This window comes from Tupaia chinensis, unplaced genomic scaffold, assembly GCF_000334495.1.
Source record: "Tupaia chinensis unplaced genomic scaffold, TupChi_1.0 Scaffold144425_1, whole genome shotgun sequence".
Lineage (NCBI taxonomy): Eukaryota > Metazoa > Chordata > Mammalia > Scandentia > Tupaiidae > Tupaia > Tupaia belangeri.
The window spans coordinates 11,710-23,019 of NW_006204285.1; the positions used below are offsets into that span (position 1 = coordinate 11,710).

An 11,310-nucleotide genomic window follows, 5' to 3' on the forward strand; every position below is an offset into this window, starting at 1 on the left:
AGTGCATCTGGGTGTCTCATCCCCAGATTTGTCAAGAGGACCCTCCTGCTTCCTCCTTCTTCTTTTTTTTTTTCTCCTTTTTGTCTTCTTGTCTTCCTTTTAGCTCTTCACAATCTTTTGCTGTCTTTCTGTCTGCCTTCATTCCTTTTAATTAATTAATTTCTGTAAGCTACATAGTCTGTGGCTCTAACTGCAGAGCTGACCATGTGGGATCCAGCTGCCTTAACCACCATGCCACCAGTGGGCCCAATTTTAAATTTATTTTTATTTCTTTGTTAGTCTAATAAACTTTAATAAATTAAATTTTCTGGGAAAAGGTCTTTTTCCCTCTGGCTTTGCTCCTTCGCCTGTATAGATCTTAGGGACTGGGTGAGAGAGACGTGTCCTCACAGCCCATGCATCTCAGGTTTGGGGCAGGGTGGACTGCCCATTCAGATGGCGGCAAGCAGGTGTCCAGGCCAGGAGGGCTCTGTGTGGGGCTGGGCAGGCCCTGCCTCCTTGGAAAGGGTGAGTGGCATGAGGAATTCACTACCACCCCCATCCTGGTTGGTATTTCAGTTACAGAGAGGACAGCCTCACCTGGGAGGGGCTCTGCACCAGCGGGGAAGATGGCAGGCTGGGAGGAGGGGTGGACTGCCAGGTCACAGGCTCTGCTCAGGCTGCCAGGGCAGGGCTTAGCCCACCCCAGTTCATGCCTGTCACAGAAGGGAGGGGAGGATGTTAGCATAGAAATAAAACCCACCTCTTCGTGTGTGTGTGTGTGTGTGCTTGATTCTTTCTCATTTCTTTCCAGAAAATAGTCAGAAAGCAGCTCTTCAAACTTTTTCCTGTAATAGAAGATAACGCCTTACCTTAACAGTGTCAAGACAAATGAGGTTTTTGAGATGGTACCTTTAAGGAAAGGGGTTGGATACTTTCCATCAACTGTTACATTTTAAAAATTCCAATGCATTTATTTATTTAATATTTATTTTTCCAAAAAATTATTTACTTAACTTTATTTTTACATCATTTGTTTATTTTAATTTGACCAGAGAGAGAGAGAGAGAGAGAGAGAGAGAGAGAAAGGGAAACCAAGCTGCCAGGTCCAGGATTCAAACCATGGTCAGCCATGTGGGAGTCCAACACCTTTAACCACCACTCCACTTGGGAGCACCTCCAATCCATTTACTACCTTTTACATTAACATTTGTTTTATGGCCTTGGCATTTATCTGAAATGATTTTGAAAGCACTCGGAACAAAAGATTAGAGACATTGTATAGCCGTTAAAAAGGAAACTTAACTATTAAGGCCATTCGTCCTAGGATAATATATATTTTGAGCAAGAAAAGTCAGTTTTGATTTAGTGCTAATGGTGCTTTTTATGTGTGTTTTTGTTTTTAATGTTGACAGAGGGCACGTGTGGTCTCCAGAGAGGGAGAGGAGGAGCACACCCTATGGGGCATGGCCACCGCAGCCATCTCTCCTCCTCTGTCTGTCCTCCATTTAGATTTTGGGCACACATGCCCATACGCCTGGTGTGTTTTTCAAGTGGCCAGGTCTGAGACTCCATCCTTGGAATTGGGCATGTGGGGTCCAGCCTTCTAAGCCACCAGACCATGGAGACGGCCCTGCAGTGTCCACTGTCCAGGCAGCTTCCCCAGGGTCCTGCTGGTGTTCCTGAAGGAAATCTGACCTGTGCTTTGTCACTCCTTCCCCCTCCCAGCAGGGAAGGCAGAGGGCTGGGGTTCAGGGTGAGATAAGCTTTCTGGGCTTATCATTCCCAGGCATCGGAGTCCAAGGTCCCTTCCCAGCTCCTTTCTCATTTTAATTTGTCTGGAGCTAGGAGCTGGGCCTGGGGTTGTAGATATCTTCTTGAAACTCTAGCCCCTCCTTCATCTAGGAAGTCACAGGACTGAAGCCCCTCGATGGCAGGCTCCCATCCTCACCTCTGTTACAGTCCCCAGAATGAAGAACAGTAGCGTAAGGATAATGTGTACAGCCCCGTTCCTGACACTGAGCAGGATTTAATAACATTTCACTTTCCTCCCTCTGTCTTCTCATGAAATCCCCCAGTGACTCTAGAAGTGTCCCGATCAGGCAGGGAGAGGTGGTGGCAGTGGGCAGGTGAGGGTTCCAGCTATAAGAGGGCTGGCTGGGCAGGTGTTCCATGATAACCCGTGGGCCCCCCTCTGCTCCTCTGTTCTGTGGTTTCCTTCCTGATAACAGGGTGCGATGTCCAGAGGGCAGGGCAGGCTCTGCCCAGGCTCTGCTCTGCAAGTTTTCACTTTAGATGCAGGAAGGAGCCAGAGGGGCTGACTCTTCTCCCTGGGAGGATCAGTGAGGCCCAGGGCCGGGGGCTCTGCAGACACTACCCTCCAGGCTCTGCTTCTCTGCCCTCCTGGGAACCACCGGCCTCTCAGAGATGAGGCATCCTGGGCCCCCAGCCTTGGTTCCGGAAGCAGGCGCTGGGCTCTGAGGGTAGCTGACAGCAGGTGCAAACTCTGAGGGTGGATTTGGGGTCTGCTGGGGTGCCTGTGGCTCTGAACTTTCTCCAACTGCTGAGCTTAGAGACACTCCAGAGCCTTTCAGAGCTGGGAATGAACAGGAGCCAGGAATAAGACCTTCCAACCTGCCACAGAGGTAAGAGGGCTGGAAGGCAGGTGTGGGCCAGGAGGAGCAAATGAAGCTGTGAGGCTGTAGGAGGCTGAGAATGTGGCTGGGCCTGAGGCAGAGGGAGGGGGACTGGCTAAAGGTCTTGGTCTAAGAAAATGTAGTGCAATCTTAGTGAGGGCTATTTATTTATTTGTTTCAGTGATATTTCTGAAGCATCCATAGGATCATGTCTTGTTCCAGTTCTTTTTTTTTTCTTTTTTTGAGATTTTTTGCTGTAGGTCATGTGTGCTTGCCAGAGAGACAGAAAGTGAGAAATCGCCCCCTCCAAGGGGATGGCCATGCCGCAATCCCTTCTCTTACATTCTCCTCTGGGGATTTTTGACATGCATGCACATATGCCTGGCACGAGTTTTAAGGTGCCGGGTCCAGGACTCGAATCTCGTCGACTACGTGGGAGTCCAGTGACATAACCATTATGCCATACACTGGTACCCCTTATTCTAGTTCTATGTAGTGACTACCAATATAAATCCATACACCCTTGTAACAGCTTGGCAAGGAGATGCTGTTACTATCCCTATTTTGTAGATGAAGGAACAGAGACAGAAAAGGTCAAGAAAGTTGCCCGACATGGTCACCCTGAGGACAGCCGAGCCTGGACGGAGCCCCACAGGGAGCCCCAGAGTCTGTCCTAGCAGGACCCTGGCTCTCTCTTTCCTCCTCCAGTCCATTGTTTGGGGGCCTTTTCTCTGACCAGGAGTCACACTGTCTTCTTTGCAATTCCATCTTTTCCAAAGATCTTTACCTCTCCAGCAGAAATCGTATATCGAAAGGTAGGCGGGCAAGATTTCACCCTTCAGTGGGGAATCCCTTAGTGCTTAGTGCATGCAGGGCCTCTAACAGGAAGGGAGCTCTGGGGGATTCAAATTTAGGTGAACAGAACAACCAAAAAAGCTGGGCACCTGTGATGGCACCACCATCTCCCTGAGGACACGGTCTGTCTCTGAGGCTCTGAGTGTCACTGTTAGCGGGCAACAGGACAGCAAGGTAGCAAGAGCTGGCGTGTCTTTCAGGAGGAGGGACTTGCTTCTGGGTCCTCCATCCCCAGGTGAGGATGTCACCTGTGGTGCGTGAATGATGCAGAGGTAAGGAGCGGTGTCCACCACTGGGCCCTGCATGTTTAGAAAGAAGGACCTGGTTTTCTGGACAGAACGGAGCTGAGGTGTGGTTGCAACTGGGTGGGAGGGAAAGGATCAGTTTTCTCCCAGACAAACCTAATGACTTCCTAAAACCACAGAGTCTTCCCTACAGGGCCAGGAGGAGGCTGGATCAGCTCTCTGTGGGTGTCAGTATAGTGGGGCCCCCACCCCACCACAACCAGCAGTAGGAAATGCTCTGCTCACCCGAGGGGCTGACGTGGCAGAGGTCCAGAGCTCGCTGACCTGCCTCCGGCCTCCCCTCGCTCCCTGGCTGCCCCGATCCTGTTTCTTCCCAGCTCTGAGCACATGGAGGGCTGCTGCAGTGGTTCTTGGTTCCGCCTTCTCACCTCCCTGCTTCTCCTGGTCCAGCTGCCCCCTGGGAGGTCCATACGTGAGTGTCCCCATCCATCTCTGTGTCTCCCTCTGGGGGGTGGGAGCCTCTGGGTGCTCTGCTGGGTCTCTGTCAGCCCCCAGCTCTGGAAAGAGGATGGTGCTCGACCAAGGACCCACTGTAACTAAGAACTTCACACGGGTCACTAACCTGTGAGGTCAGTGTAGGGGATATTGACAGTTGTTCAATGATAAGCTTTTTGATGATTTAAAAAGCCAAATATCAAAAAATTGGAAATACCTTTTCCTCTAGGTTTGGTTTCCCTGCTAAGCATGCACTCATTCACTCTATTCCCCAATATCAATGGAGTTCTGACATGTCAGGCACTGTTCTATGAACTACACAGACTCCCGTCTTCACGGAGCCTACATTCCAGCAGGAGACAGCGAGTAGTAAATGCAGCACCCCAGGACGGCCTGTGTCTGTAGAGAGGAGTGAGGTGGGGCAGGCAGGGGTGGGCAGCCAGGGGTGCGGGAGGGGATGGGCATGCACAATGGTCACAGAGGAGGTGAGTGAGACAGGGGTAGAACAGGGACTAGCAGGAGAGGGGTGTGAGCTGTGAGGACCTCCTGGGAAAGATGGTTCCCGCAGTGGGGAGCAGCCAGGGCGAAGCTGGCAGGGTGCCTGGCTGTACCTGACTGGGGTGTTGGAGAGCAGCAGAGAGAGGGAAACAAATGCTGGCTGGAATAGACAGGCAGGGGAGAAGGAGCTGGGGCTAGAGCCGGTATTGGGGAGTAACCCTGTTAGTCTATGGGCCACAGGAGGGTTTTGAGCAGAGCAGGGACATGGATGAGCTCTTATGAGATCAAAGAATCACAGCCGTGATGGCGGGAGAGGACAGGGGGTGGCAGGGGAGGCTCGTGTACTGCTGTCCTCCAGCTGCTCGGGCTGGGTGCACAGAGCACAGGGTGACAGGGAGCTGTCTGGAGGCCCAGAGCTCTCAGAAGAGTCGTGTTATGGCCCATGCACCAGGACTGAGAAGGTGGTAGGTGTGGTGAAATCTCTTTTACAAACGGTGATTGCTATTCCTGTGAGAATTGGTAGGAAAGGCAGGTAGTTTTTTTGTGTTTTGTTTTGTTTTGTTTGTTTTTGTTTTGTTTTGTTTTAATTTAATAAAAGAAACAGAGAGAAGGAAAGTAAGATCCCATCCTCCAGGGGAAATGGTTATGTCACCATCTCTTCTGTTTATCTCTCGAGGTTTGGGGCACACATGCACACATGTCCGAGACTCAAACTTTGGAGTTGGCCATGTGGGATCCAGTGCTTTAACCACCATGGCTCCAGGGAAGACAGGTTTTTAATGGAAACAGCTTTGGATCTAGGCCTAAGTTCACATATGTTGGGTCATCGGAAAAGTCATGACACATTATTACAAGGAAAAACAGAAAAAAAAATGTCATGACATTTCTGATGACCTATTTATTCTGTACTGGAGAAAATTTTGGATAAAAAACTTAAACTTATAAGTGGGAGTGTGAGGGATCAGCAGATCGCGTAATGGTTATGTCGCTGGATTCCCACATAGTTGACTGTAGTTCTAATCCCAGACCTGGTGGCTTAACGCTCACAATGGGCACATGTGTGTGCTTGCCCAAAATCCCAAGGAGAGATTGGAGGAGAGGTGATTGCAGCATGGCTATCCCCCTGGGGGGTGATTTCTCACTTTCTGTCTCTGTGGTGAGCGTGTGCTCTCTATAGCAAAAATATTTCTCTCTCTAAAAAAAAAAGTGGGAGTATGGAATTTCTGGGTGTGGCTGAACAATCAGGGTGTGCCTGACCTAGGCCATGGGTATGCCCTTTGGTTAGGTCTCAGGCTGCCTGTAGGCAAGGGCAGGTTAGAGCCTTGATTTTCAAACAACCACCAGGGTCAACTGTATCACCTCTCTTGGGAACCCCTTAGAAATGCACATTCTTGGGCCCACCTCAGACCTACCTAAGTGGAATCTCTGGGGATGAGGCTCAGCAGTCTGTGTTTTACAAGGTCCTGTGGGTAAAGCTCCATGTGAGAACCACCCAGTTACAGAGTCCTTCATGGAAGACCCCATCAGGTCTTGTGGGGTCATGTCACCCAGCATCTGCCCCCGGCCTGCCTGGCCTTCCCATGGGATGGTTTGTTTTCTCTGTTGCTTCCTTGGCCTGTGTCTCACCAGCTTCTCACTCCCATGTCCATGCCTGGTGATGGGCCCTTGGGACCCTGTTGTGGTAGTGCTGGGTAGAGATGCCACGCTGCCCTGCTCCCTGTCCCCACCCATGAGTGCAGTGACTATGGATCTGCGGTGGTTCTGCACCGAGTTCTCAGAAGTGGTAGTGCTGGGTAGAGATGCCACGCTGCCCTGCTCCCTGTCCCTACCCATGAGCGCAGTGACTATGGAACAGTGGTGGTTCCACACCGAGTTCTCAGAAGTGGTGCTCAGCTTTCGGGATCAACAGGAGCAGAAGGAGGAGCAGCTGGCCCAGTACGCAGAGCGGGCCTCACTGGTGAGGGACTTCCTTGCCCAGGGGGAGGCTGCCGTGCGCATCCACAAGGTCTGGGTTTCTGACAACGGGCTGTACACCTGCTTCTTCAGGAAGGGAGGTTTCTACAAGGAGGCCAACTTGGAACTGCAGGTGGCAGGTACAGACTGATCTGTATGCTAGAGTCTTGAGCACTGGATTTGAAGGGAACCTCAAATCAGATTTTTAATTTCTAGATGAGGAAAATGAGGCTCATTCTTTTATTCACTTATTCTACACAAATATGTAGAGCCACTAATGTGAAAAGATTTTGAAAAGCTCATGAAAATGGAATTAAATTATGATTTTGTTTTGGTGCAGAAAAAATTGAAATTCATGTATAGTTTTTTTTTTAATTGCTTGAGGGCTTGTTTGCTTGCCAGAGAGAGACAGAGAGACAGAGAGAGTGAGAAAGAAAGGGAGAAAGCTCCTGCCCATGGGAGTGGTCATGCTGCAATCTTGTCTTCATTTCTTCATCCTGTGGGATTTAGGGCATACCTATACATGGGTCTGGTGTGTTTTTCAAGTTGCTGGGGGCTAGGATTGAACTGTGGTCTTTCATGTGGAATCTTGTTCCCTTAAAAAGTAGGCCACAGGGCCACATAGTTCTATTCATACAGCATATTTTCTATAAATGTTTTGAAGATCCTCTCATATGGGCCAGCCCTTGTTCTGGCACTTGTGATACTTTGATGAAGCAAATAAAGATCCTTGCCCTGTGGCATTTATGTTCTACAGGCAGCGGTAGAAAAATCACAATAAACAGGGTGTAGATAATGTAAGACCGTGATAAATGCTTAGGACAAAAGAATAAGTTACAGAGAATAAGTTGCGTAAGTTAAAATCAGTTACGTAGGGCCTTATTGACCATCTAAACAAAGATCCAAGAAAGTATCACAGGTATTTAGCCAAGAGCATCTCCGAGGGCCCAGAGCTCCTCACAGGGAGCACCCAGTGTGACGTCCCCAAGGTGGAGCACAGCTGGTGTGTTCTGGACACATTGGGGACCACTGTGGTTGGTGAGAGCAGTGAGGGGAGGGCACGGAGAGATGATGACACTGGAGTAACGAGGCCTTCCTGGCACAGGGTACACTGAGGAGGGACTGAGGAACACCCCCTATGACAGTCAGGAAAGGTCACTGGGAGGAGACCTCAGCTGGCACAGGGCTCACCAGGGATCTCCTGTGAGAAGGCACAGAGACAGCGTGATGGTCGTGGCTCTTCCCAGGATGGTCGTGGCTCTTCCCAGGGAGCCAGACAGACCTGGGGCTGGAGTGTGCGGGTCCCCAGGGGCACAGGCAGTGGATTCTGGGAGGAGATAGAGAGAAGGCTGGAGAGGAAGGTGGTGGCCAGACCCTAAAGTTGCTGTGTGTTGTGGTCGGGAGTTTGGGTGCAGAGCTGAGGAGACGTGGGCAGGGCAGGGCTGGGAGTGCTGTGGTAGCGGTGAGGAGGATGATTGCAGGGCAAACAAGAAGGACGCATGCGGGACCAGCAGATGGCGCAATGGTTACATCGCTGGACTCACTGACGTTTGAGTCCCTGCCTTGGTGGATTGAAATGCATGCTGAATGTGTAGTGCCCAAAATCCTGAGAGAAGAATGGAGGAGAAGGGATTGAGGCAGGGCCATCCCCTCTGGGGACGATTTCTCACTTCTGTTTCTCTGTCTCTTGGGTAAGCGCACTTGCCCTATAGCAAAATCTCTCTCTAAATCAAATGAAAAAAATAATAATAAAGAAAGAGGCTTGAAGTGCAGTTAAGATGGGGAGAGGGTGCCTGGCTCACCTCAGGCTGTGGTAGTGGGGCGTCCGGGACCTGAAGGGTTCAACATCAAAGAAGTTTAGAAATTAGACTCAACTGAGTAACTAGTTGTGAGGACACAGCGAGTTTGGAGGAGAAAAGGGGATGGAAGAGCCTCTCAGGATTTTGCCTTGGCTGTTTGTTGTGTCAGGGCAGGAATATTGCTAATTATGTATCAGTTACTTATTGCCACAATACTGCTCTGTAAGAAATGGCATAAAATTTTGGTGGTATACAGAAACAGAAATGTATTTAATTCAGGCATTAAGAGAGTCCAGCTAATCTGGGTGGGACTTGGCTAAACTCAGCTGGGCTGATTCGTACATCTTTGAGGGGGAATTCAATTAAAAACAGAATCTTTTCACACTTCAGAAGTCCCCTCCACAAAGGGAGTAGAGAATGATAACCATTTCGTTATTAAATAAATGTTAAACCAGAATGCGATACACATCACAGTCATCTGCTAAGGGGTTACAAGAGAAGGAGATCTCACAAAGACAGAAGAAATCTCATGTTTTACAGCCGAGCACCTATAACCCCTCATACTGGGTCGTCAGAAAAGCCATGATGCATTTTTTGCACAGAAAAACAGAAAAATACATTCTTACTTTTCCAAGGACCTATGTATGCTTGCCAGAGAGAGACAAAGAGACAGAGAGGGACTAAGACAGAGAAAGCACCTTCTATGGGGAAGGTCACAGTGTACTCCCGTCTCCATTCCTTGCTCCTTTACTTTCTGGATTGGGGGCACAAGCACTCAGGCACCTGGCGTGATTTTCTAGCCACTGGGTCTGGGACTTGAACCATGTTGTCAGTCCTTTGGGGCCCTGCTCCCTTAATCATTAGGGCAAGGGCTGGCCCTGCAGACATGCTTTCAAGATACACACTACGTAATCCTCAAATGAGTGGACGTGAAGCACCATCTGTCTCACATGGCTTGCCTAAACTTACCTGGTAACTGGAGTGATCGTCTACGCGAGTGATTTGGCTTTACCTGAGGAAAAACAAACTTCGCTTTTCCCATCTTTATGACAGAAGGGGTTTTACAAGTTCAAGTCAGATGCCTACTGGACTAGGCACCTACCCTCCCAGAGAATGGGGAGATGGGAGTGCCACCTCCTTTGCCACTTACATTTCAAAGAGAAGGCTCCCAGGTCCTTGGGAAAGGCATTCATGAGTCACAAAGCTGGTGATAAGCCTATGTAGCTTCAAAATTTTATACACACACACACACATTCACATATATATTTTAAAGAGAGAAGGAAGCAGTTATAATTGTAAGTTTCTAAAGAAATGTTCTAAGAAAAGGTGAGGGAAACTTCACTAATTTTCAAGAGGAATATATGTGGCAGAGGGTGGGGTAGATATAAAGAAAGATGAAGAAGGGGCATCTTTTAAAATAGAATTATTTTATTATACTTTGTTTACTCATTTTATTTTGGTGGGGGGAGGGGAGCGAGAGAGAAAGAGAGAGAGAGAGAGAACGAGAGCTGCTAGGTCCAGGACTTGAACCACAGTTGGCCATGTGGGATTCTGGTGCCCTTAAGCACCATGCTACCTGCCAGCCCCTGGGCTGGGGGAGCATTTTAATAGTTGATCAGAGACTGGGAAAATTATAGATGCAACTGTAGAATTTTGAGTTTAAAACTTATTTGAAAGATCACGTAGAGATAACCCAGAAGGATGCCGTTATAAGAAAAGGGGGATCTAAAGACAGGGATGTCAATCGATACAATGTCGGAGATAATTTATAAAGATGAGTCTGGAACAGATGCTGGGAGAGTGTGTGGGTGAGAGGAGCGGAGGTTCACAGATGGGACCAAATTCCTTCTCCTGTTTCCTCTGGGCCTTGGTCTTTCCACATGATTGGCTGGAGAATAAAACCCTTCACCTCTGTGTGCCTGGGAGGTCCCTGTGCTTCCCCCTGAGGTCCCTGTGTGTGCCTGTACTGTTCCCTCCCCAGGGCCACCTTCCCCACACCACCCCTAGAGGGAGCGGTGACAGGCTCCCCCTGGGCTGTGCCCCATGGAGGCACCACTGGGATTCTTAGATCCAAGTAGCATGCCAGGGTCCCCACAACTTTTCTCCTGCAGAGGTGGGCTCTGCCCCTCAGGTGCACATCCGAGGGCCCGAGGAGGACGGGGTCCGCGTGGGGTGCAAAATCCTCAACCCGGTCCTGGGCCAGGAGAGGACCACGGCCATCTTCATCCCAGGTCAGCGTGGCTCTGTTTCCAGCAGGACAGGGGAGGGCCGGCCGCCCTGAGTGTGCGGGGCCGTCCTGGAGCGCCCCTGACCTGCTCCCCACCCTCGGGCTGCAGAGCCCTTCTTCCCTCAGGCCTCTCCCTGGAAACCAGCTTTTGTCGTGAGCCTGACTGTGCTGGGGCTCCTGCTCTGTGGGGCTGGCTGTTTCCTGATGAGAGAACGTTCCGCAAGGTTGCAGAGGAAGCGGGAATGGAAGAGGGTGTGGTTGGAAAAGGAGGAGGCCCAGCAGGCAAAGGAGGAGGAGCTGAAGGCAAGCGGTAAGGCAGGGGGAAGGCTGGACCGGGCAAGTGCAGCAGCTGGTGCTGAGAGGAGCAAGGTGACAGGACCCCGGTTCTGGGTCTAGTACTCCTTGGGCCCAGAGCAGATGACTGAGGAGATCCCCAGGGACAGCTGGAGGTGTGGAGCTGGAGCCGGAACGTCTTGTAGGACTGCAAAGCTCTGTGTTGGGAGTTCTCCAGACTCAGTCTTTGCTTTTCTTAGGGACAGAAGTTCACTTTCTTTTTCTTCCTTCCTTCCTTCCTTCCTTCCTTCCTTCCTTCCTTCCTTCCTTCCTTCCTTCCTTCCTTCCTT

General features: G+C 50.1%; 1 protein-coding gene across 1 annotated transcript; it reads left to right on the forward strand.

Moving 5' to 3' along the window:
* Positions 1-6,365: 6,365 nt before the first annotated feature.
* LOC106733122 (butyrophilin subfamily 3 member A2-like) lies at positions 6,366-6,812 on the forward strand. Its single transcript, XM_027767684.1, has 2 exons — positions 6,366-6,488; positions 6,582-6,812. Exons 1-2 carry the CDS (start codon positions 6,366-6,368, stop codon positions 6,810-6,812), a joined length of 354 nt encoding a protein of 117 aa, XP_027623485.1.
* Positions 6,813-11,310: the final 4,498 nt, after the last annotated feature.